At 38.0% G+C, this 27,643-nt stretch overlaps 1 protein-coding gene and 1 long non-coding RNA gene across 2 annotated transcripts in view; one reads left to right on the forward strand and one right to left on the reverse strand.

The window, feature by feature from the left end:
• LOC140135844 (uncharacterized) overlaps positions 1–27,643 on the reverse strand; it is a 216,649-nt gene that overhangs the window by 148,117 nt on the left and 40,889 nt on the right. The window lies entirely within an intron of this gene.
• The window catches only part of LOC140135842 (5-oxoprolinase-like), a 143,207-nt gene that overhangs the window by 104,617 nt on the left and 10,947 nt on the right, over positions 1–27,643 (forward strand). The window contains exons 14-24 of the mRNA XM_072157480.1: positions 12,757–12,897; positions 14,626–14,764; positions 15,573–15,749; positions 16,888–17,025; positions 17,978–18,088; positions 18,799–18,900; positions 19,437–19,611; positions 21,658–21,767; positions 25,077–25,298; positions 26,184–26,318; positions 27,016–27,165. Of these exons, the coding sequence (XP_072013581.1) occupies positions 12,757–12,897; positions 14,626–14,764; positions 15,573–15,749; positions 16,888–17,025; positions 17,978–18,088; positions 18,799–18,900; positions 19,437–19,611; positions 21,658–21,767; positions 25,077–25,298; positions 26,184–26,318; positions 27,016–27,165 (1,600 nt within the window). The remainder of the gene's footprint in view (positions 1–12,756; positions 12,898–14,625; positions 14,765–15,572; positions 15,750–16,887; positions 17,026–17,977; positions 18,089–18,798; positions 18,901–19,436; positions 19,612–21,657; positions 21,768–25,076; positions 25,299–26,183; positions 26,319–27,015; positions 27,166–27,643) is intronic.

The raw sequence follows: 27,643 nt of genomic DNA on the forward strand, positions 1-27,643 counted from the left end.
TTTATATAATGACAAAGTTTATGATCAAAAATGACAGTGGGACTTTACTCGGGTGCACAGCTGTTTTCTGAATTTTTCCAAAAACTTGGGGGTGGGATTATACTCGAAGGTGGGATATTATACTCGCGTCAGAACGGTAATTAAATGGACATCACGCAACAAGTTGGTGGAGAAGCTGACAATTCCTGCCTCAAAATAAGGTACCGTATTCATTCCAATAAGCGCCCAGGGGGCTTAACAAAGTCATTTTGGGTGGGCGCTTATTTTTCACGTGGTTTACCTAATTTTTTCGTAAGGGGCATTTATTAGAGATGAATTTACGTATGTTATAAAAGGGTCCTGAGACGTTCAAGTTTACACAGGACTTGTAGTCTTCCAGCTATTTCACTGTATCAACGCCTTTCTGTCACTTCAACATTAATGGTACCCTTAAGCGAATTGAAAATACCGTAGGTGGGCGCTTATTGGGGCATGGGCGCTTATTGGAACGAATACGGGTTGAATTTGCCAACATGTCCAGCATTGAACTTTTGGATAACGCAGAACAGGCAATCTGTATGAGAACCATTGCTGCCTAAAAGACTACAGACATGAAAAGAAACAGTTGCAACATAAGAAAAGAAGCAAACACTGGATAAATTGGTGCAACAGAAAGAGAAGTTATAGGCTGAAGAGGAGAGATATAATACAAGAGGGTGGAAATACTAGAGAAAAGGGCATGTATGAGAACCATTGCTGCCTAAAAGACTACAGACATGAAAAGAAACAGTTGCAACATACGAAAAGAAGCAAACACTGGATAAATTGGTGCAACAGAAAGAGAAGTTATAGGCTGAAGAGGAGAGATATAATACAAGAGGGTGGAAATACTAGAGAAAAGGGCATGTATGAGAACCATTGCTGCCTAAAAGACTACAGACATGAAAAGAAACAGTTGCAACATAAGAAAAGAAGCAAACACTGGATAAATTGGTGCAACAGAAAGAGAAGTTATAGGCTGAAGAGGAGAGATATAATACAAGAGGGTGGAAATACTAGAGAAAAGGGCATGTATGAGAACCATTGCTGCCTAAAAGACTACAGACATGAAAAGAAACAGTTGCAACATATAAGAAAAGAAGCAAACACTGGATAAATTGGTGCAACAGAAAGAGAAGTTAGAGACTGAAGAGGAGAGATATAATACAAGAGGGTGGAAATACTAGAGAAAAGGGCATGTATGAGAACCATTGCTGCCTAAAAGACTACAGACATGAAAAGAAACAGTTGCAACATATAAGAAAAGAAGCAAACACTGGATAAATTGGTGCAACAGAAAGAGAAGTTAGAGACTGAAGTGGAGAGATATAATACAAGAGGGTGGCAGGCCAGAGCACCTTAACACTTCAGAATAGTCAGCAGCTAGGGATACATACCAAGCTCACCATTCTCATTTCTTTCTGTCTCTTCTGCAGAAGTAGAGCTGCTGCCCGTGGCCTCCAATGCTTTATTTAATTTCCTGTGCTGTAGTTGGGGTATGCTGCAAGAGGTCGAGAAAATTATTTATTAAACAGAGGGCTGGCAAAATGTTTATTTCGGGGAGGCAAAGTTTTCTTTAAATAAACATAATAATGTTTTATATATATAAATTTCTTCAACTGGGAGGCAACGTTCCTGGGAATGAGCTTTCTGTGTTGGACTCTTAAAGTTAAAGGGTTATAGGGGTGTCAGAGTTCGTGAAGTTGTGGAATATGCTGCCAGAAAGGGTCTGCCTGCATGTGTCGACATAGTATCTGTACTGGTACCTGTACATGGTCATGTTAAACAACCCCATTATGTTCACTGTGTTGTGCGAATTCTTCAGGTGTCACCTATTTAGTGCCGCTAGAACGTTTGATATGCGCCCACGGCCACAACCTTGATTTTAACCTTGTAAAATTTGGTAAAGCACCACCATCCACGTTGGGATTTTTAGAATTAATCTGTACCAGTACCTAGCAGGTGGATGTTCCTTATTACATGTACATGGCCATTTTACTTCATCTTTTTTTTTTGATTTTTTTAGTTCTTTCTGAGTTCTGGAATCTCAAACTGGCTTGCGTAGTCAACGAGTGCATCCTTTTGTTCATTTAGACATTGTAGCATGTAAAATGTGCTATTCCATCTTGTTTGCACGTCTTGAACAATGTTGTGCACAGGCAGGCTGTGTTTGCCTTGTAGAGGTCTCATGCGATCATATGCCAAAGTAGAATGTCTGAAATGAGCTGCGATTCTGCGACCAATTCTAAGCATGCCATTGACGGACTTTTGTGCATCAGCTTGTCTGTCTGGTAAATATACAGTGCCGAAGTACTTTTCTGCAGCCTGTGTCATAGTAACAGTGTTATTGTTGATGCAAGCTACAAGTTAAATTGTACATAAAGATGTAACTCCATAGTATCTAAAAAGGAGTTACGTCTTTGTGTCACTGACCCATCAACTTTAGCTCTCCTGTTCACTTCCTCTTCTGGTAGTAGGCATAGCACACCATTTTTCAAAGTTGTATGCAGGACTTTGAAATTAGTTTCATATGAAGCAACTTGATGAAAGAAGCAATAATCTGAAAAAAAAATTGAAATCGGACATTGGGAAGTGTAGTTATGAGCGAAAAACAACGCTGAATTTCGGCCCCTTTTCAGCCATTGTGTCCAAAATTTGAAAAAAGCACGAAATTGGGTTTCCGCTTAAAATTTTCACAGGTAATTAGCTATTTTGACACACTCAAATGGCATTTTTCAAACATTCCAACTTACGAAAATCACTTAAAAAAAGGAATAAAGCTGAAATTTGCTCATAATATGCAAATTAGGCTAATTAATTATGCAAATTTGGTCAAAAGTACCTAATATATAACTGCATCACTAATTTTGGGACAATGCAACCAACCATGACCACCAAACCTGGCACAAGTAATATTTATGTCCAAACCTTTTTTTTTTAAGTATAAAAATTAAGGTGGCAACACATCTTTTGCCCATAATGATCTAATTAGTACAATATCAAAATAATTAATTGGTGAACCTCTATACACAATGTATCCATTATGTGGATGTTGCTTTCAACCAGTTTCATAAGTGGAGTTGACACATGCTGGTTTATCATCCCCATGGCACGAATCCCTGCAAGGACGATGTCATCTTGGAAATCCGCTTTCAAGCATTTGAAGTACTGATTGTTCTCTCTTTGTGGATCCAAAGACAGGCACAGCTTATGGAAGTGCTCCATGTGGTGGTAGACGGCAGCAGAGTTGTGGAATGGTATGTTAAACCGATTCCCTCTGTAAGCAGCTAGATGTGATGTTGCCATGATTTTGAACTCTTGCACTAAACCCGATTGCTCGTCGCAGTCTGGCCCAAGGAGGTTGCAGAAAGTCCTGACGGTCAATAGTGTAGCCGATTTGCTCTTGTTTCGCGACCAAAGCTGTTTTTTTTCTCGCCCGATTTGTCCCTCTCCACTTTCCACTTTCTCCCACTCCAGCAATGCAGCTGATGCATATTCTTGAAAGTTTAGAACAAGATGCTTCCCACAATATAAGTCGTTGATTGTGGCCATTTCCTGCTTGATATTATCATCAAGTTCTTCCCAGTTATCAGTGACTTCGGGCAAGAATTCACATGTTTCCTGCACATGGAATAATTACAATGAGCGCTTGTGTACTGCTTGGATTTGCACCAGCATCTTTCGATAGGATTCAGTTCACAATGGAACTTGGGGAAGAACAGGCATCTATCCCCATGGTCCTCAATAAATCTTCCAGGACGGACTTTTCATTTTTAAAATCCTCATATTCATTTAGCTTTTCACACACATTTCTTCCAACTTCATGCCTGTCGTGTCCATGCCACATTCTTGCAGAGTCACTTCAGCTCCTTTGAGTGTTCCATCTGCAAAGCACATTTTCTGTGTTTGCCCGTTAACACCGTGTCCCATTCGAGGTTGTTTCACACCAGATTTCTTATTTACTCACAGCTCTGATCAAAAATCCATACAATGTTATAGTCTTCCTTTAAAAATGAAATTGAACAGTGTTTAACCCCATGAGAACTACCTGCCAAAGTAAATATCACTCTGTTCATGGATACTCTAACACAGTAACAGGTATCCAATCCCGGGGGGGTACTCAAATTTTTTTGGGTAGGGGTGTGCCTCCGAAGATTTTGAAGTAGGACCCATGGCTATACCACTTCAAACCTGATTTTTACTACCGATGCATATACCAACATAGAATAGACACCCATGACTATACCAGTTGAAAAGACAAAAATACCACCCATTGATATACCAACCCCATATACAGACCCATCCATATACCACTATACGTTTAGAATACCATAACAAATTTTCATATTTTTTATTTCTTGTTTACTGTATTTTGTATTTTTTTATTCTATATATCAAAGGTCTATCATTTATTAATTATTATTATTTTGTTTGTTAGGGGTGATGCAATAATTATGTGTAACCCGGGCCGGGTGGTGAATTATAGGGGGGGCAAAGATTTTTGGCAGGCCAAAAGGGGGGCAATTTTTGGCGGACATTTTGAGAATTCACAACCCCGGGGCACACATAATTGTTGCACCACCCCTTATTTTGTAATGAATACAAATCCAAAATATATTTATTGTTGTTTTGTTTTCTCAGTTTCCTTCATTTATGTTCTTTGTCTTGTAGGGCCAATAATCTAGCCTAGTTTGTAACAAGTATTGTGTAGGGAAAGATGATTCTTGCACTTATTTATTTTAAATTTTATTTAACAACATACAAAAACCACGAAAACAGTGGTGCAGCCAGTGCCCCCCTCATCATACCCTGCATGGTGAAAGAAGAACGAAAAAAAAAAAAAAAAAAATTTTGAACATCAACATGAGTTTTTTATTTATATTTTTTTTGTACGGTACCTTTTTTCGTCCCACTCATGATTTCTTGGAATTTTAAACGAATTTAATATTCATGCATTTCTGTAATCTGTTCAATGCAATTGCAATTAACATTGAATTTATCGAACCAAAACAACATCAATTTGACCCATGCATGTCGATCGTGTGTGATCTTGACACTTTTGGCAGTGCTGTCGCGTGTCATGTCAGCTGAATTCGGCACCAAAAATAAAACTCAACTTAACACTAAAGACTTACCCGATTGTTGATAAAACCCATTTATATGATTCGATGCATTTAAAAATCGGCACTTAATTTACTCAAATTTTGCGATCCCGAGTTCGAGAGGCAAAACTTACTTAAAAACAGCGATGAAAAATTGCTGTTGCAACTTCGATACCGATAATATTTCAGTGATTTATCAAAATTGGCGGAGTAAACAAGTAGTGCTGGGCTCGCATATATTCCACCGGCAGAGTGTCGCCATCTGTTTGCAATGACAACTCAACGTTTGCTAATCGGACTAACAATTGATTTGCCCAGCTCTGAATTTATGGTTCTGATTTGCCTTATTTGGATTGCGATGTTCCTTATTTGGACAATTAATTTTCGTGAAATTCATGCAAGTGAGTTTAAAGATTTTCGACCCATTGATATACCAAAATCTGATTTAGACCCCATTTCAATACCAATTTCAACTTACTACCCATGCGTATACCACAAAAAGCGGAAAAAAATAAGGGTCATTGATATACCAAGCGGCCGAAAATGCGACCCATGTTTGCGGCACGTCCCCGTATGGCCATTTGTACTGAGTACCCCCCCCCCGGGTATCCAATGTCCTATAAAATGTCAAAATAATTCAGGAGCACCGTATATTCTGCAAAGCATATCTCTGCAACCTACCACAGATACCTTCAGCATTGAAGCACATTTATATCAGCAATCCTTGCGCCAATCAAATAAGCAGGCTATGTTATAAATCCTACTTCGTAACTGGCACTATCATTTCGAAAAGCCTCAGTGCTTTCGAAACCCACCAACGTGTGTGTTGAATTGCTGTAATTTCATGTTACCTGGTGCAGATTTGCCAGTGAACCGGAAAATGCAACTCTCGTGGTACTGTTGAAAGCCGATGCACTGTTTGTTACTGCACTTTATGATTCGCTCATCAGGTTGCATCTGGTGGCACCAACCTGTTGAAAGCCGATGCACTGTTTGTTACTGCACTTTATGATTCGCTCATCAGGTTTCGTCTGGTGGCACCAACAGAAGATGCTGTGCACTTGCCATTCTTCCAAACACCACCAATCCTGACTGTATGTGTGCCTGCTTGTGATTGATGTTCCTCTTCTCTAGACATGGGATATGGAACCAATGGTTATTACATTTGCTTTGAGCAGAACACTATTCATTTGGCGTGCCTGCTTGTGATTGATGTTTCTCTTCTCTAGACATGGGATATGGAACCACTGGTTATTACATTTGCTTTGGGCAGAGCACTCTATCCTTTTGGCGTGCCTGCTTGTGATTGATGTTCCTCTTCTCTAGACATGGGATATGGAACCACTGGTTATTACATTTGCTTTGAGCAGAACACTCTATCCATTCGGTGTGTGGCTGAGGTTACATGAAAATATTACAATGAAAGACATAGAATTTAATAATTTATTAAATATAAAAATAACATTTTGCAAAGAAAAGAAAAACAGTAAATGGATGTCATATTAGGTACATGCATATACCACATGAATATATTTGACAAGAATTCCTTTGATATGAACTAGAACATCCATGAAAACGAGGGTGCAGAAAAAAAAGCATCAAGGGGGGGGTAAGGAAATTTACATGATTGATGCGTACTCGTTATTGACGGTTTCAGAGTGGTATTGATCCAGGATATAATTTTTCATTCGTTTTTTAAAGGGGGATAGGGAGCAAGAGTTTTTAATGTCGTCATTTAGTGAATTCCAAGTGGTAGGTCCCTGGGTTTTAATTGTGTTTTTGGCTAGCAGTGTGTTTGTCGTCGCGATGTTACGAGTTGCTAGTTGAAATGTGTAAATATCACGAATTTTTAGGTTTTTTAAGGAAATGAAAAGAGGGGTTGAATGATCCAGCCAAAGTGAATAAGTGCATGTTCTGATGATTTTCTTTTGCATAATGAAAAGGGATTCCAAGTTACTATTATGATATGGAACCACTGGTTATTACATTTGCTTTGAGCAGAACACTCTCTCCATTCGGCGTGCCTGCTTGTGATTGATGTTCCTCTTCTCTAGACATGGGATATGGAACCACTGGTTATTACATTTCAGAAGATGCTGTGCACTTCGCATTCATCCGAACACCATCAATCCTGACCGTGTGCCTGCTTGTGATGTTCCTCTTCTCTAGACATGGGATAACTCTAAAGGGTTTTCAAACTGACAGGGGTTCGAATTGACTGTGTTGCTGACTGATGGGGAGACCCCGGAATGTCATCCCACGGCTACGCTGTACGCAACACACCACCAACTCTGTATTTGATTACAGCTGGGTATACAAAGAAGGGGGATTTGCCATCCTCCTTCAACTTCTTCCAAACGGTTCCATTTTATTCTTGTGTAGTTGGAGTACTCTCTCTTCAGCAGGATCTCCTTGGCATCTTACAATGTCTGTAAACAAAGAAATGTAATAATGAATAAGTCCTTTCCTGAAACAAGCAGAAAAAAAGGGAGGGTCGGTAGGTAGGAATTATTTTATGAAAAAAGTTTAATTCACGTTAAGAACAGAAAATTAAGTTTCAGAAAAGTATACAATGTAAACACACAAAGTGACTGTTTTTGATTCATTCAGTTCTTTGATACACGGAGATGAGATTTGAAAATGTTGACAGTGTTCTCCATTTCCCCAGATACATATCCTTCTTTAAATGCGCGCATATATTCTTGTGACGTCCTGAAGTATTTTCTGATGTCATCAAGTGTTACAGTGTCTAGAGCATGTTTTACATGTTTCCGAAGTCATGTGATGGAATAATTACTCTTCCTTCTATTATAGTCTAGGACATTGGTACTGCAGGGAAAATTTTTGACATATTTGTCCATGTTTATGGTAACAGTCTGTTCTGTATTCATCTGGCCATGGTTTTGAATAATTTTATGAACCTTGTCCAGACCATTGCTGAATTCTTGTACCTCTTTCAAAGTCATTGTTGGAATGCCATCCCACCATTTCAATACCTTGTTCACCTGAAGCAGTATTTCCATGGCATCTTGCACAGTCTGCAAACAAAGAAATTTTGTTCCTACTTTCGTTACAGTAATAATGTAGTCAGACAAAATTATTATAATGCGCCAAGTTGCTTTGGTTTGGCTCAATGGCTGAAAAAGTTCATATAATAATTCAGAGAGGGGCATATTATTATTGTCATATTGAAATGCTTTGTTTCTTTTTGATTCATTCAGTTCTTCACGGCGATGGGATTTGAAAATTTTGACGGTGTTCTCCAATGCTTCCCCAGATACATATCCTTCTTTAAATGCATGCATATATTCTGGTGACGTCCTGAAGTTTTTCTGATGGCATCAAGTGTTACAGTGTCTAGAGCAGGATTCACATGTTCCTGAAGTCCTGTGATGGAATAGTTACAATGAGCGCTTGCACTTGGAGTTACACATTGCGTTCATTTCTTGGTATAATAGTGTATCATATTCATTTAGCTTTTCACGTTATAAGCCTATGATTTATTGCTAGGCGAGTTCTTACCCCGGGATTCTTAACTCATTTCAGTATTTAAATGGTTACACTATTTTATACCAAGAAATGAACCCAATGTGTATCAACTTTCACTTCAAATAATATGAAACTCAAAAATATTCCTTGTTTATTTTCTGGGAAGCGTGCAAAAAATTGCAATTTTACACTATTTTAATTGGTTACTTATTACCTTCCCATCTGATGATTTTGTTTGTGGCATATCTGGTTTATATGATCAATCCTTGGCCTATCATATCATTATCCGGGATTCCTCCTTCGTGATATATTTGAAAACTTCATCTTGTTTGTCCAAGATATTTGTCACGTTTCTGTATAAAGAAAGATTGGCGATTGCCTTCAGAAAGATTGTCTCATCACCTTTAGCAGGGTCTCCTTGACATCTTTCACAGTCTGTAAACAAAGAAATTTTGTTTCTACTTTCGTTACAACCTATTTGCTTGTTAGACGCAGGCAGTACGCCGTGCCATGAGGCGTATCAAGTACTGCGCATAAGCACCGATTTGTTTCGTGTGAATTTTGAGCAAAATCGCCCCATGCATGTATCAATTAAGATGGCGTTTGAGTCCTGGTTCTCTGGATTTGATTCTGTGCTAGAAACTCACCTCAGCTTCTGTTGAATCGTATTTGACCACACTCATTCTTTTCCTAGTAATTTCAGTTGATGGACCTGCTTTGTACTCATGTACCTGTGAAGTGTATAATATGTAGATTTATTAGTATGTTTATTTCTCTACAGTATTTATCTTAATCAGCCATGCATACAAAAAAAATTCCAAATAATGAGATAAAAGTTGCCCATTCAGTCTTTAACATTTCCTTCCTCTTTTTCGTTAGTCTAGTTTGCTCTGTGAAGAAGTGGTACAAAAATCCAATCCATCTACAAGTTATTATTTCTTATTAATCCTAACTGTACCAAATATTAAAAAAACTCAATACACAAAGCACAGGCACAAGCAGGCTATAAGTAGGTGAAAGCATATCGGACAAAATTATCATAATGTATCAAGTTGCTTGGGTTTGGCTCAACAGCTGAAAAAGGTTCTACATGTACAAGAGGTATATCATCTAATAATTCAGAGGGGCCATATTATTATTGTCATCACATGGGATGCTTGGTTTTAGGCCATTTTAAAGAGCAGCATAATTCTGTCTTCTTCCTTGACAATTGTCTCAGAAGAAGGTCAAGGTCCCAATGGTCAGAGCATGCATACTGAAATACCTGGCAGTCCATATTAATGACAGGGCTTTGAAAAAATCTTCTTTAAAATATGATAAAAATACACTAAACTTTCTATTTAAACAAAACAAGTTTTTGTCAGAATTGATTCCATGTTAGAAGAGTTTTGCTTGAACATGTCTGTGAGTTCTGCATTGTGTTTGGTGTCTCGAGGAACAGCATGATTTTCCATCAGGCCATTGATATGCGACTTCAATTGCTCTATTTGTGTCTTTAGTTGATCATTTTACTTTTTTAGCTTTTCTGCTTTTTTGGTTAGTGGTTAGAATTGCTGCCTCAAAATCCTCAATTAGCGTTACGCATTCGACCCCTTTGTCAAGAGTAAACTGCTCGGTTTCTGGAATCTCTTGACAACATTGACATTCAGCATCTTTAAAATGGGCCATGACTTTGCAATGTCCACCACATAAGCACCTGGAAAAATAGTGTCTATTTGTGTCTTTAGTTGATCATTTTCCTTTTTTAGGTTTTCTGCTTTTTTGGTTAGTGTTTCTTTGTTCATGAGGTCATGATGTGCATGGGAGGCAGGATCGCCCTCTTGAGGTTTTGCCTTTGTCTTTTCATTTCTTTTGGCGTACAGGTCGCTTTTATACTTTGCACAGGGAGGGCACAATGAAGCCTTAGCAGATGTGATCCCATGGCAGTGTATGGTCCTGGCTGTCTCTTTGATTGCTACATATTCCCGAATAATAGTGAATTTACTTTCCACCATAGCTACAACACTTTCTCCACTCAATGCACAGTCAATGACTGTGTAACATAGATTTTGTTCCGCTCGTCTTCTTCAATGACCGAAGTTTTTGATCACATCAATGGCATACAGATTGAGGGTAACTTTCTTTATTTAACTCCAATTTTGCTGCATTAAAAACCGAATTCTGTCAAGTCCTTCCACTGACACCAAAAATCTCTTCATACACCTCAGAGTGATTGGCATATGAATGATGCACTCAGGGTTATTGTTTACGCTTATAGTCATATATATAGTCATATATAAGTTATAACCTCTTTCTATGTGGTGCTCTTCAAGCTTCCCATTAATGTCTAGATATTCAAAGGTTGTGCCTTGGTCAGATGTAAGCGGATTCTACTGGGCCTCACATGTAGGCAAATTCTCCATTTTTATTTACGATCTTAGTGTTCCAGCTTGATCCATGAATTCTGTCAAGTTCTTTGACTGAAAGTGAAACAGACTTCAAAAATCTCTTCATACACCTCCGGAGTGATTGGCATACTTATGATGCACTCAGGATTATTGTTCAGGCTTATTGTTAACTTTTCTTTGATAGCTAGTCTCAAACTCGCTTTTATATTCACTGGAGACCTGTCATCTTCCGGAAACTCCTCCTGAAAAATAAAAAAATTAAATTTTTCAATTTCTCTAAACGATAATCCGATATTCCAAATAACTAGTTTACACGCATCACCCGGAACCATACAGAGTTACCTGGAGGTGCGCATGTAACCCATTCCAGCATTTTGCTGACCATCTGTTGTGGACCTGATTTGACATTAAGGGGCTGTGCAATAATTATGAGCCCCTCCCCTTCCCGAGGTAAATTTCGAACGGCCCACCAAAAACGCTTGCCCCCCCCCTCAGCTTGCCAAAAAATCTTCCCGCCCCCTTTACACATGCTAAATTTTTGGGATCCCAATTTGCAATCCTTAAATGGTCTAGATATATGTTGCCAGCACAGCGAGCATGAAAATTTGCATATAAGCATTTCCGTACTGTTTTCCTAAGCCTTTTAGAGCATTTTATTTAAAAGGTGCCCCATGTATGTGTGCCAAAAATCGCTTGCCTCCACCTGTTTTCGGCTCGCCAAAAATATCTTGCCCTCCTCCCTCAATTTACCGCCCCCCCTCCCCTGGACTCATAATTATTGCACAGCCCCTAAGCCTATATCTCTTTTCCATATGATGGAAAATGCAATTCAAAATGCATATTGATCAAGCCAATTATAGAGTATACATATCTATCAAAGCAACAGCGGTATAAAACTGTTTTGCACAGGGGCAGGGAGTTATATCAAGTTTTTAAAAAAGGCTCACATTCTTGGGTTTACAAGATACTTACTCAATCACTGTCTTTGTGCCGTAAGAGCATATAAATCTTAGTGTTAAATTATGACCTCTTTCTATGTGGTGCTCTTCAAGCTTCCCATTAATGTCTAGATATTCAACTAAGGTTGTGCCTTTGTCAGATGTAAGCGGATTCCACTGAGCCTCACATAGGCAAAGTATACATTTTTATTTATGATCCTATATGTTCCAGCTTGATCCACGAATTCTGTCAAGTTTTTCAACTGAAAGTGAAACAGACTTCAAAAATCTCTTCATACACCTCCGGAGTGATTGGCATATGAATGATGCACTCAGGGTTATTGTTTGTGCTTATTGTCAATTTTTCTTTGACTGCTAGTCTCAAACTTGCTTTAATATTCACTGGAGACCTGTCAGCATCTGGCAGATCGTCCTTGTTGATCACACTCTCCTGAAAAAATAAAATAATTAAATTAAAAGTTGTCCTTGCTCAAACAGCCTCTTTATGAAATGGTGGGGATTCCCAAAGAAGGATCTCCTGGACTGCTTTCTTTTATAACTCTTCTTTCTTTTTTCTTCATGAAATGCATTTCTGGTAGTTGTGCACAAGAATTATCATTACAGTGTACTAATAATATTATTTTTCTTTTCTTCATTCACACAGATACTTCACATACTCTGTTTCTTGTTTCAGACATTTTGCAGTATATAACTTAACCTATACAGGGTGTTCCAACAAAATGTAACAATAAAGCCAATTTTGGCATAACGTTTTGTTGGAACACCCTGTATTCATGCCTACTTTTCTTTTATATTTTGCAGATCTCAAATAGAGACTGAGCCTTACCTACATCTACGATATGACAGAACTGATCATGGCCTTATGTGTAAAGTAGAAGGGACATCAGCTGGAGGAGGGGAAGCACCTCGCCATGGGGACTTTCAGGGTGCCTTTACAAACAAGTAAGGAAAATTAAAAAAATAATAGCGCCATTGTCATATTTTGCATGAAATGGGCAATTCCAGTAGAGAAATCTGCACTATGGAAGACATGACCTGAATCTCCCACACAGGGAGTGTGAATTTCAAATGGAGTTGTCCATTCAGGTAGCCCTATTTGAAATTCCAATCCCTGTTTTGAAGGTTAAGGTCATGTCTTCCATAAGGGGTAAGGGATTTCAACTGGAATAGCCTAACTGCTCATATCATTAATGCATGACTGGCGCATGCTTATGTGAATTTACACAATTTTTGACAGTAACAAAAACCGAATAATTTTCGCCAATTATAAGCCTAACAAACTTCAGTTTGCAAATTGCTGGTATAGTGTGCATGCATGGGTAACATCATTATATTGATTTTTCACTAGTGTATGGACTGGCCACTTCAAATCATGATCAAATGAAACCTAGGTTTGCTTTCAAATAATACTAGGCAGTTAGAACAATCAATTAGCTACAAATTCATACCAAAATAAATTCATTATTATGAGTAAAAGTTGAGTTCTTGGAGTTAATATTTCCCCTACCCCTTAATTTTGTCCTATGTTTGGTGATTTTATGCAATTATACGTCCATACATAAAAAAAAAAAAAAAAAAAAAGTGATACCACAATTTGAGTCCACTACCTACCTAGCAGTGATCTAGAGGGTCCATACTAACTACCTATGGTGTCAAACCTTGTATGTAGTGGGGGGTGAACCAAGTCCTTATTTAGGCCCCCTGTGGGATCCTGCTCCTGCACTATTAAATTGATGTTTGCCTCCACTGTGAATTGAACCAGTGACCTCTTGCGCCATAGTCAAAAACCTTAACGGCTGGACCATTCTGTCATTTTGTTGCATAGAGGTTGTGCATATGACGTATCATACCATAAATATGGCGGACTACTCAAATGCATTCAACAAAAGCATGATTGCAATCTACCGCGACAGTTTGTCTCGCACACATAACAAATGCAGTGCGATCAAATAGGTTGATTGAATGGACTGCACTGCGCCATGATTACGGTGAAGGACACCAGTTCAAATCCTTTGTTTGGAGCCAATCAATAATTTCACGCACAACCAGGGTTGGCGATTTTTTTAAATTTTTATCCCAAGAACTGCTATACCCCATGATAAAGTCTAAAGAGACCAGTAGAATGCTAGACATGCACAATCCTATCAGGTATTTACAAAAAATCAAAACATGTTTTCAGAAAAATTTGGTAAAATCATGGAAAAAACCTGTTGAATTCTGCACCTTAAAAAATGATTTTTTATCAATAGATAAAATGACATCATAGAGGTATTTAATTGTATCCGAAAGGTGTAGAAACGTTACAAATGAAGTAAAACAGGCAATTCAAGATAGAAATTAACTTAAATTTATCCAAAACGGTAAAAACTGAAAAAGTTGATTTAAATCAGTGATTTAAAAAAAAAAATCATTTGATTTAAATCGTGATTTAAATCATGATTTAAATCGCGCCAACCCTGGACAACCTCTATTCAGGGATGTAAATTTTCTGTATTTTTACAGAATTCTGTAATTTTTGTAGTCCAGATTTACGCAGTTTCTTTTATTTTCAGCCCATTTTGGGCTTTTTAGCCCGAATTTACGCGCTTTTTTCCGTATTTTCCGTATTTTTTCTTCAGGGTTACTTACATCCCTGCTCTATTCATCCATATCTTCCCTTCTTTGTTTCAGATACAAAAGAGAGTTTGGTTTTATCATCCCTGACAGAACCATCATAGTGGATGACATCCGTGTCAGGGGTGTAGGCAAGACTGATATTCAGATGGATGTTGAATTAAAGAAGAGTGGCAAAGAACCTAGGGCAGAGAAAGTAAGACCTAGTTCAGTTATAGTCATGCAAACATTCCAAATGCTTTCTTATACAGCAAACTTTCACCAGTACTGAACCAGAGGAAAAGGCCATTATATATATATACTGGAGCAGGGATGGGCCAGATAAAGTGAACATTGGCACTGGACTAGACAACAAAATTCAGCCACAACTGGTCTAATATGGTGTGGCCTTTCGGACTTCTTGTTGCAGCCAGAGCCAATCCCGTCTAAAAGTGGGGTGTCTTATTTCTAAAGATTGGTTGTGCATCATGAGATGCTAATTTCTATTGTGTTCATTTCTGTTGTGATGAACATGCATCTATTCAATTCTCTCTCACTTCAGTGAACATGGTGAATAGAAATGATGGCCATCGAGGTTGCATCACTGAAGTCATGAAAAGATTGTGTATTTTGTATTGTTATCAGAAAAAAAACTTGTTTTCTACCTATGGCGCTCTAGCTGAAATACAGCAAGATATTGTAAGATAGTAAAATGTAAACCTGTATTTTAACTAGAGTATTTCGAGCTACTCAGAGCTGACCCAATTCTGACCAGGTTTTGCCCAGTGCTGGCACTCACTTTTAATCTTTAAGTGTGGCTTGATGTGGCCATTGCAAAGCTCTTACTCTGATAAATACTCAATTTGGAAAGCCTTTTCGTCTGGCCCATTCTCCACCACTATATTATGTTGCCCAGTACTAGGCCACATCAACAATGTTCCCTGTGATATATGATCAATTTCTTTCAGTATACACCCATAAAAAGTTTGATTTTCACTTATTTTGTTACTCCTTTTTTCTTCTAGGTAGTGAAATGTTACTATGACCAAGGCTTCTGTGATACCAAAATCTACCTCCTAGATGAGCTTTCAAGTGACCATATCATAGATGGGCCAGCCATTTTGATAGAAACAAACAGTACTATACTAGTAGAACCAAACTGCCAAGCATCTATAACAGTCAATGGTGATGTCAAAATTAAGGTAAGGAGGAATTATTGTTTATATACTAATCAAAAATGAAAGGATCATAATTATTTATAAGCATAAATTTCTCAAAAATACCATTAACATTTTATTTTCAAGAATAACCATTAAGATTGTAAATCAGATGAATGTCATTTCATCCAGTAATATTCAGGCAAAGAACAATAAATTCTAAGTATTGAAGCCCATGACACTGTAAAACACTTGGGGGGAGGGTGCACTCACATATATTGGCACATGTCATGTGCCTGTCAATAGACCCCCTTTTTTCTGCAAATCTGCCACCCAATGGCCCCTTATTTTCATCAGCTTACACCCAATGACCCCCATGTTTTTGAAATGTACACCAAATGTGCAAAGTTTTTGTTCCCAAACATAATGACCCCCATTTTCTTGGAGCTGCCACTGAATGGCCCCCTTTTTTCGACAAAAATCAACCACACCCAGTAAGGTTTTAGAAATATCTTCCAACATACAGAGTATGGATTTCAAGTGGAAGGAACATATTAGGCAGCGGCATTTGAATCTCATACACCCTCTGAGAAAGCTTCAACATGAATTGTTTACAGAGGGAAGGTGAGTTTCAAATAGAGTTGGTTAATGTGCTAATTCAATTTGAAATTTAAACTATAATTGGTCAGGGTTAATCATTTTGAAACATATACTCCCTGTGTATTATGATTTTAGCTATATCTTCCAAAACTGGAGTAAGTATTTCAAATAGAAGTTACCTGATTGTCTATTCTATTCAAAATTTATACTCCCCCTGAAGAAGATATTTCCAAAATCTTCCACAGGGAGAATGTGTATTTTAAATGGACTAGCTCATTGCACTCTCATGTGCAACAATGTGATACAGACCTGAAACAGGGTCTTTGTAAAAAAAGAGGAAAAAAGATGAAAATGCTCAAAAAACACTGAAAAAAGCGTAAAATTATGGTAAAATCATGGCTCAAATTGGGCTGAAAATAAAAAATAAACGCATAAATTTCAGGAATAAAAAAAGAAGAAAATCAGCTCAAAAGAGGAAAAGTTTCAGGTCTCTCACAGATGAAAGATTTGTGTTTGACCTAATAATTTGTTACCGGTACTTTGCTAATTCTTGGATCACTGTTTGCCCAATGTATTTATCAAGGTTGGGAGTGGTAATCTGAAAGCCATAGGCACCGATCTAGATACAATCCAACTCTCCATCTTCTCCCACCGATTCATGAGCACAGCAGAGCAAATGGGACGTGTGTTGCAGAGGACAGCTATTTCAACTAATATTAAGGTAAGCTTGATCATTGTTGTATCATTCCTCATGTCAAAAAGAAGGGGAAATTCAAAAGCTTTTCGTCACAAAGACAAGTATCTCCTCACTATGGTACATTCAAACCAAATTTAGTAATCACGTAAAAGTAGAAACTGAAGTTTCATAATCTGTTGAATTGTTTCATATTTTTGTTACCCAACCAAGTTTAGGTAATAAATGGTACCTCACCACAAAGCAGTCACACCAGTTTACCACTCAATTGTGTTACCTGTAATGAATATACCACAGGGATACAGGGATACAGCCCCCTGTTCAGTATGTGTTACGAATATCTGTTCATGTTTGCCGTGGCCTGCGTGTGAATAATTTACTCTCAAACTACATTTTTGTGAAGCAAGTTAGCAACGATATAAATGTATTGCTCAATATGTTCATCATGCTATCTTACCCATTTATATCTTACCCATTTATATTTTAGATTTTGATGCAAATGTCTATATATTAAAGAAATAAATTGTTAGATGACATTCAATAATGAACAACTTTCAAAAGTTTTCAACAACCTGCAACCTGTACTCATACCTTTGTCCTCAAACTAGTCCCACAAGATTGACAACCGTACTCGATCAAAGAGCTGGTTATTTCCTTTGACACATTCCTGGTGCAATGTTGGCATAGAATTTGTGATTTTAAATTTAGTTTGCACGGAAATATATAGTAGTCTTATAATTCAAGGGCAGAATTCACATCACCATGGACCAATTTGGTATAAACTAAAAAAATTACTTTAGGAGCAAGTCAGCAGAATAATTTTTTTGTGGTGACTTTTGGACTTCATCATCACTCTCATCGTATTATGTGGTAATTGCAAGTATGATGAAGCAGTTCCAAGTTGAATGATGACATCAAACCTCAGTGTAAAATCTGTAATAGTGTGACATTTAAACAAAAGATTGTATTATATTTTCAGGAAAGATTAGACTTCTCTTGTGCAATGTTTGGATACGATGGTGGACTTGTAGCTAATGCTCCTCATATACCTGTTCATCTGGGAGCTATGCAAGAAACTGTACAGTACCAAGTGAGTACCTTATTACTTTGTTGATTGCTATTTGCTAAATAGTTATCAGGAAAATGATTCCTTGCAGCCTATGGTTGGTTAGCACATACAAAAGAAGCTTGATTTATCTGGTGCTTTCATTGGAAAAAAGGTATCGCAGAAAATGGTGAATGATGTCAGTACTTTTAGAAGGCAAAAGGCATCTTTTCTAAGCATTGTTGACATGATGCCTTCAAGAAAAATTTCTTATTACGAAGACCTAACTTTTGAGACAGTTTGTATATTTGAAAGTGCAAAATTAACCATAGAGCATGCTGCTTTACTGCTGCGATCAGATATTTCCATCATTACAACAAATCGTAAACAAACCGTTTTGATGCTTGATTGACAGGTGATGTCAGGCGCAAACTAGTTAACCCCCGAGCACTACCTGCTGATCTAAATGCCTCTGGTCAATTACATGATATCTTCACTTTAATCAGTTTTTAATAATCACCAATCAGAATGGAGCTTTGCAAATAATTCACCCCAGTTTTTTTGCATGGTGAAATTATTCTAACAATGTTGCTGATTGGTCCAATTGATAATGAAAACTTCTTTTTGGCCAATCGGCAGGTAGTTCTCATGGGGTTAACTTTATCTCTGGCTCCTATTATAGGTGTAATAGATTGATTTACATCACCTTGCTTGTATTGATCATTAAGCTTCGTGTTTGTCATGGCTCTTTTCAGATGGGCTTCCTAGGTGATGATCTGAAGGAAGGCGATATGATCTTAACCAATCACCCTAGCTGTGGTGGAAGCCATCTACCAGATTTGACTGTCATTACACCAGTAAGTGTTAAAGTATATGACTTTTTTATTTGATTTGGTCAGGTTTGACAACCCTGGATAACCCAAGAATTGCTGCGGTGCTTTTATTTTTCAAAATCGGAAACAAGAATCTGTCTCCGGACAAAACTGAACAAGGCACAGATTAAACAGCACGTTCACATTCACAAACACACACACACCACACATTCTTATTCGCCAGCGAAGTGTTACATGTAATCTGATTATCACCATGTCAACTGGATCACGCTTTTGAGTTCTACACCACGATCGAAATGATCGCAATGGAAAGTCTATGACATGTACTATCAATTCCAAAAGGTGCGTGATCCAGTTACTGGGGAGTTACATAACCACTTCGCTGGCGAATATCAAGTATGCAAGTTATTTTGGCAACCATTTAAAAACTAAAGGCCCGGTTTCAAAAAGTATTTAAAAGTGTGCACATTGAATTTGCTTCTTACTGTTTATAAATTTTTGGTGAATCAAAAGTTTTCTGATAAAACATACAATCAATAACTTATATTTGTTGTTACCAGGTATTCTACAAGGGTGCCCAGAGACCTGTGTTTTACGTAGCTAGTCGTGGTCACCATGCAGATATAGGTGGCGCTACGCCAGGATCCATGCCACCACATTCCAAGTCTTTGATGGAAGAGGGAGCGATATTCAAGACTTTCAAACTGGTAGAAAATGGCACATTCCAAGAGGAAGGTATGTATGTCAACATGATATGATTTGAGCACAGTGGCGTTGCGGTTAAGTGATGGGACCCGTAATCATAGGGTAGCAGGTTCAAGTCACATCGCGGCCAATGTGTTGGGTCCTTGGGTGAGGTGCTTAATCCTGTTTACTTCACCCAGGTGTTAATGGGTACCAGCTTATGCTGGGTAGGTACTGAAACCATCCCTAGTCTTATCCAGATCCTTGCCCTTATTCTAATTTCTGCACCAAATTTCTTGTTTCTTAACCTTGATATTTGGTACACAAAACCCTGATCCCGGATAGCTTTTCGACTACTCCGTACCAGAAATGGGTAAGCAGACCTGCACACTGTCCCTTATTTTGAGAGAATGTCCCTCATTTGGGGTTTTCCAAAGTGATAAAGAGGTCCTGCTTTCTGAAAATTTCAATGATGGCAAATTTAAATGTAAGAACAGCATAAAATGATGCAAATTTCACTTTAAAATGTTGCTATAGGCCCATTCCATGTCAACTCCAGGGATGTGCACCGCAGCACCTCTTCAATTTTTTTCTTTTTCTGTGTGGTGGTAGATATTGATGAGAAAGTAAAATCCTGAAAATTTGAGCTTCATACTCCATTTCGTTTTCCGTGGCATCAATTTGAAATTTAGGGGGTCAGCGTAAAAATGTGTCGCATAGCGAAAGCGATGTTTGGAGGTCCATAAATGTATAAAGGAACCCTTTAAAACTTTGAAAAGTATGTATCCTGGGGTACTTTTTGGTGTAGAATTCAAATCTGCTATCAGAAAACTTGTAACCCCTTTACTTTAAAAGATATAGGGCCCTCAAAATGCAACTTCGTCCAACCAGGACCAACTTTGGGGGGTCAGAACTCCAAAAGTAAAAATAATTTTAGCGTCAATTTTTTGGCCAGTCAGAGCCCTTTGGTAGGACATTACTCTTATCCAATATTGAGCATATTAGAATACATTTAGCTGAGATATTACCCATGGAAAACCACTTTTTTACATTTTGACCCCCTGAAAACCAATGTCAGACAATTTGCCCCACCATCAACTTCAGGTATGTTGAAGATATGTTCTTGGACAACATTTCTGAGAGATATTGGCTTGGGGTCTTGATGGCTTCAACACATCAGTAAGGTTTGCCTACTCCATAGAGTTGTACACATTTTTGATTTTGCATGTATAATGATTTCATGTACAACTCTATGGAGAAGGCATACCTTACTAATGTGTTGAAGCCATCAAGAACCAAAGCCAATATCTCTCAGAAAATTGACGCTAAAATTATTTTTACTTTTGGAGTTCTGACCCCCCCAAAGTTGGTCCTGGTTGGACGAGTTGCATTTTGAGGGCCCTATATCTTTTAAAGTAAAGGAGTTACAAGTTTTCTGATAGCAGATTTGAATTCTACACCAAAAAAGTACCCCAGGATACATACTTTTCACAGTTTTAAAGGGTTCCTTTATACATTTATGGACCTCCAAACATCGTCTTTCGCTTGCGACACATTTTTACGCTGACCCCCTAAATTTCAAATTGATGCCACAGGAAAACGAAATGGAGTATGAAGCTCAAATTTTCAGGATTTTACTTTCTCATTAATATCTACCACCACACAGAAAAAGAAAAAAATTGAAGAGGTGCTGCGGTGCACATCCCTGGAGTTGACATGGAATGGGCCTATAGCATTCTCTTTAGTCTATTGTGATATATTTAGACCTGCAAAACCTGAATTATGAAAGTATTGTACACCTCAAGTCTTTGAATTTGTCGGTACCTAGTTTGTGTACATGTACAAGGTTTTGGCCTCAGTGTCCTTCTTTCTGACTTCAGTAGGTTCGCAGGTCTGGGTAAGTGCAATAGCTGCCATGTGTAGCTACCATATGTGTAGATGAGCACAAGGCAGCTTTTGCACTTCTGGCACTGAGCAGTCATTTTATTTTTTATGAGTTTGTTACTTTCAGTGCTTGGTATAAATAATATCACAAGCCAAGTAACTATTAAATACTGCATCTGATAACAAGAATGGACTCCCTCTATTATCTTTCAGCTGTGACAAATTTGTTTATGGAGCCAGGTAAATTCCCAGGATGCACTGGCACACGTAATCTCCATGACAACCTATCTGACCTTCGTGCTCAGGTTGCCGCTAATCAGAAGGTATGTTGTGTGAAAGATTTTTGTCAGTTGAAACAAACCTATTTAAGTAACACTTTCTGCATAGTTCTGTTCAACTTGTGTATCCTTTAGTACAATGGGCTGTTCCATTTAAAATTCACACAACACAGTGTCGACTTCCTATTCGATAAATATAAATTTAATACTCCGTTGGTGAGCGACGGGCGACTGGTATTTCACCGAACGCAAGAAAAGGAGTTCTATCTGATTGGCTAGCAATCGATCGCTTAGGTCGCTTAGTAGTCAACTATAAACTCAAAACTGAGCATCGTATTCAATTCGATTGAAATCGATATTCTATTATTGCCGTAGATAAAGAGAGTGATAGTGTGTCAATAATGTACATTGTATTGCAGCTGGATTTTACATGCATTCTTTTATATAAATTTTTTTTTAAAGAGTTGAATATGATCAAAATTTTTACTCAGGATTTCAAATGTTTTACCCGCAAATTGCAGTTAAACATATCCACAGCAAAATACCGGTCCTCACTAATTAGTGTATTTAATTTCCAGTTAGTGTATTTAAGATAAAACCTGACAACAAATAAAATTTTCTTGCAATAGAAATATCATATGGGATACTGATATGGTAGGCGCAACCGCCACAACGTGGAGCTGGATATCGCCAGTAGCTGACTTTTTGCTCCGTGGAGCCAAATTTACCAATCATGATCATGTTAGAGTTTTTCATTACTCGGAGGTAAAACTGACTAATTAAGTACGACTTACTCATTACGTGAAGCGAATTTATTCATTAAGAATTTGCCAGACGAAAGCGCCACGTAGTTGCAAGATATCCTCGGTCACGAAAGTTATGATTCAAAAAGTAGTTTATGAAAAGTACGAACTGACTTATTATTAAGATGGACATGCACTCATAAGAAACTCATACAGTATTGTACATAACTATATAGCTAGGCAGAGTGGTGGTAAACTATGCACACAGTTCTGCGATCTGCAGTGTATCGCCGGGAGCTAATTTGTATAACTTGCGCGGTGTCCCCTGCGGAATTCGACCTTCAGCAAACTGCAAACCAGTTCGGATTTACTTTATATACTAGTAGTAGGCCATACATACTGTAGTTACTGTCCGTTTTCCTATACACAATACCCAGTGCGCTCACCATTGACGCGTGACCTCTACAAATAGTGTATGTTAGAAGTATAGGCCATTGCCTAGTTGACGTCGCTACTGTGTAAAAAATAACCGGCCAATATTTAAAGTATTCTCTGAAATTCTAGAAAATATAGTTTTGTAACATGTCCTAAATTTTTAGCTAATTTAGGTGTTTGGAAATATTGGTACTTTTGTACCAAAAAATATGAAGAAATTATTTCTAAACCGTGTTAAGTCATTAAGCTTCTCATTTTCAAGAACGCTGGTTAACAATAAGCAGACTATTGTCTCATTTCGTAAACAAAAGCCCACAGTATTGTTACCTTTGCGTTAAGCTTTATAATCGTTCACCCAACTGAAACTATAATACCAGCTCATTGCTCATTGCACAGGTAAAACAGACACAAGTGCAGTATGTATTTAACCAGAGAAGATCTGATGTAACATAGTTGAGCCGTTTTCATTGAGTGTTATCTTGGTTTAATAGCTTTTAATAGGGTTTAAGTCCTTCAAAGGTCGTGGTGAGTTCTACTGTAGACATGACTGCATCATGATTATTTTAAGTCAACAACATTCAACAATATGATCACCGTGATAGTATGAGAGTATCAGTACCGTGGGTGTCAGTGATCCTGGCCTGACACAGTAGACAAACAAACACGCCACACACATGACACATGCATGCAAGGTAACATTGACTATACACTAATCAAACAATTGTATTGATCCTGTACAACTGGTCGTGGTTTATTTACAATCGATTCATTTAAAATCCCCATAGTAAACATTAACTTTGGCAAGAGTTTTCTCTCTCTGGAACGAGGATGCATCCACTGGCTCCGCGTAATGAAAAGATCTAACATGATTGGTCAATTTAGCTCGGCGAAGCGAAAAGTAAGCTACGCGTAGCAGCTCCACGTTGTGGCGGTTACGGCCAGCCATATATTGATCATGCGAAAATCGTAAAACATAGAATAGAAACAGTGTGGCAGGCGCCAAAATCTCAAATTGTATGCTTAGCCTGAGTTGCACGGCCTATCTCGAATAAAATCACCATGCGTAGTTGTTGAAAAACGTGAGGATTCATCGTACTATCACGGCAATTTTTAACACGAAGATATAGGGATGATGACGGTGTGCACAACCCCTGAGGAAGAATTTGGAAATATCTTCCACAGGAGGAGTATGCATTTCAAATGGAATTAGCGCATTAATCGGCTTTATTTGAAAATCGCCCTCCTGTAGTGGAAGATTCAGGTTGAATCTTTCTCGGAGGGTATATGAAATTCAAATGGAGCTGCCTATGTGCTCATTCCTTTTGAAATTCATACTCACCCTGTGGCAGATATTTCCAAAATCTTCCACAGAGGTAGTGTGGATTTTAAATGGAATAGCCCAATCACAATTTACAATGTGCTGTTCTATCTATGTCTATGGGCCATTTTGATACACATTTTGCTTCTACAGTGTGGCTCATCTCAAGTTGAAAGTAATGCCATACTAGATTCCGCAGTGGCAGATTCGAATCACGCGTGCTTACCTAATCCCGCTGGGCATATTCACACACATAGGAGCGCGTTTTAATCTGTACCCTGGCGACGCAGCTGTGTAAACACACTAATTCAAATATGCCACTTTGAAATCCAACATGCGTTATTCTCAACTTGAGATGAGACACACTATAGAATTCAAGCTATTTGAGCAACAACTTTGAATAAGGATGTTTGGGGATGGGCCTCAGTGTGAGGAAGAAAACACCATGTGTCACTATCAGGCCACCCACCTTTAACTTATTGCAAATGCAGTTATATCGGACCTAAATCTGATTAGATTGGTACACACTCATCATTGAACACAGGGATCCTGCGGTCCTTGTCCTTGAATTTGAAAACACCTTTTCAAGGCTTTTAAAGTCCTGGAAATTTGCACAAGGTCCTTGAAAATTGGAATTTACCTAAAGTATAATTTTGACAAAATTTGGGGAGTGGAGAGGAGCTGTCACTTTCGTTAATACATGCCACACAGAGAGCCGCATCATGATTTTTGTGTTGTGGTAAGTCCTTGAAAATCATGCTTTTGGACCTTGAAAAGTCCTTGAATTTTAAAGGTTTCAAGTGCGGGAAACCCTGTGAACACCAAAATTCACTAACATTTTTTCCTTTCAATTTGTAGGGTATCAATTTGATAACTGAGCTGATTGACGCATACAGCCTAGACGTAGTCCAAGCCTACATGGGATATATTCAGTCTAATGCCGAGGTGGCTGTCAAAGAAATGCTGCAGGAGATAGGCAAAGCTACACTAGCAAGGACTGGGACTACTACATTGAGTGCTACAGACTATATGGATGATGGAAGCTGTATCGCATTGAATATTAATATCAATATTGAAGAGGTAAGTCAATACATGGGATACATTCAGTCTAATGCCGAGGTGGCTGTCAAAGAAATGCTGCAGGAGATAGGCAAAGCTACAATAGCTAGGACAGGGACTACTATATTGAGTGCTACAGACTATATGGATGATGGAAGTTGTATCGCATTGAATATTAATATCAATATTGAAGAGGTATGTTAACTGAGTCTCACTGATAACAGTAATTGTACAATGGGATTATAAAGCCAGGTTCCTCAAATGGAAAGTCAGAGAATTTAAAAAAAATTCTAAATTCATAGTATAATGTGAGTGGGGTGGCAAGAGCCTTTTTTTTATTTTTAAAAATACAACTAAAAACCTAACAAACAAGCCTTGGGATCACCTTTATATGTAGAATCCATACCATTCCTCTTGTGTGTCAGCTTTATTTATCTCAATATTTCAGTGCAAACCCCGCTAGAATATGCTCCCCTCACGGAAGTCATGGAATTTAGATTTTGGACATTCCAGAGAAGGGTCAAATGTTGAGGAATTGTGATGAAGATCGTGGAAATTTCCAGAAGTAAATTAATGTCAAAAAAGACATAGAAAAACATTTTTAGTGTTTGTACACAATAGTAAGGCTGGCTCAAGGAGAGGTAGTTTCTTTTTGTATTTGTAGATCTCGAATTTCATAAATATAATTATCAGATTTAACATTTTGCGAGAACCCTGTAAAAGCGAAACGGTTACCCATATATTTTTTGCAAAAATGGTGAGTCGCTTTTCCAGAGCATCTGGACTCCTTTCTTGGAAAAAAATAGTAATTTTCTATGCTTTCTTTGATATAGATCTAAAATTATCATTTGTATAGTTAATCCTGACACCACTACTTTTACTGTTCTTTTGTGTCCCACCTTGTAGGGTACAGCTGTGTTTGATTTTACTGGCACTGGTTATGAGGTATATGGTAATTGCAATGCACCAAGAGCTGTATCACTGTCAGCTGTCATCTATTGTCTACGGTGTATGATTGGACATGAGATCCCTCTTAATCAGGTATGAAGTTGCAGAGGTAACATAAATATACACTGTGTATGTCCAGTTTATTTTGGGCTTGTCTTAAACTTATGATTTTAATCAATGCAGGTTGAGCAATTAATATCTCGTTTGTGTTGGTATGTATTTTCGGTTTTATCACATAAGATGTGCACACGTGGAAATCATTGAACGCTTAATAGAGACTACGTCACATGCAGAAGTAATTGATGGATATCAATAAACTCTGCACCTTTGTTTATATCATCTTACAAGATTTGATTGGGACGCTCATATGGTGTCATATGCGGAGGATATGATTCGAAAATTGACCTTGGATTAGAGTAGGTCAATGGGATATGTGATTGCCAGCCTCTTTCCAGAAAATATACAGATCTTATGAAATAATCAATTTTACAGCAGCAGTTTTAATAAACGGGTTCAAATGTTTGGGGTTTTTTGTTTGTTTAAATTATTTTTGAGAGCAGAAGCAAGAATAATTAAAGTATGTGTGTGTCAAGACAATTCGGTTTCCAATGTATGCATCATCAAATAGCAGATGTATGTGACTCGCACACTGCTCGTGCTCAAACACAGGACATCGATAAGCACGCTAATTGTGTCAAGATATTAATGCCGCTTGCCTCAAGTAAGTAGAAAAAAAGATTATATATGTGGATAAAATTAATTTTTACTTTGAAATTGTCGTTCTTTTCAGGGTTGTCTGAAACCAGTGAAAGTGATCATTCCCGAAGGTTGCATGCTCAACCCATCGGACACAGCCGCTGTTGTCGGGGGCAACGTACTCACCTCCCAGAGGGTGGTGGATGTGATTCTCAAAGCATTTGGAATATGTGCAGCTTCACAGGTAATGAGAACTTTTGTGCTTCATAACATTACTGCTCATGTCTGGTATCAGGTATGATTAAAGACAGAGATAAAAAGAATTTATCGCATCTGATGTCACTGTCAATTACGATCCTTGATTGGTTTACACAGGTTAATAGCGCCGTAAAGGAAGACCGATCTATCTGGTGCTGATCGGAGATAAGGAATAGCAGCAAATGGCGAAAAATTACGTATTTTTACAAGGCAAAAAGCAGCTTTTCTAGGCATTGTTCACATGGTGCCTTCGTAAGAAAGTTTCCTACTGTAAGGACCTAACTTTTGAGATGGTTTGCATGTTTGAAGGTGCAAAATTAACAATAAGGCGCCCGGTTATACCGCCGCGTTCAGCAAGTCATAATCACGACACTTGTAAACAAGCTGTGCTCGAGTTTGATTGATAGATGACGTCGGACGCGATCAATTCTTTTTTTTAGCTCTGTCTTTAATTATAGGCAATC

This window comes from Amphiura filiformis, chromosome 16 (assembly GCF_039555335.1).
Source record: "Amphiura filiformis chromosome 16, Afil_fr2py, whole genome shotgun sequence".
NCBI lineage: Eukaryota > Metazoa > Echinodermata > Ophiuroidea > Amphilepidida > Amphiuridae > Amphiura > Amphiura filiformis.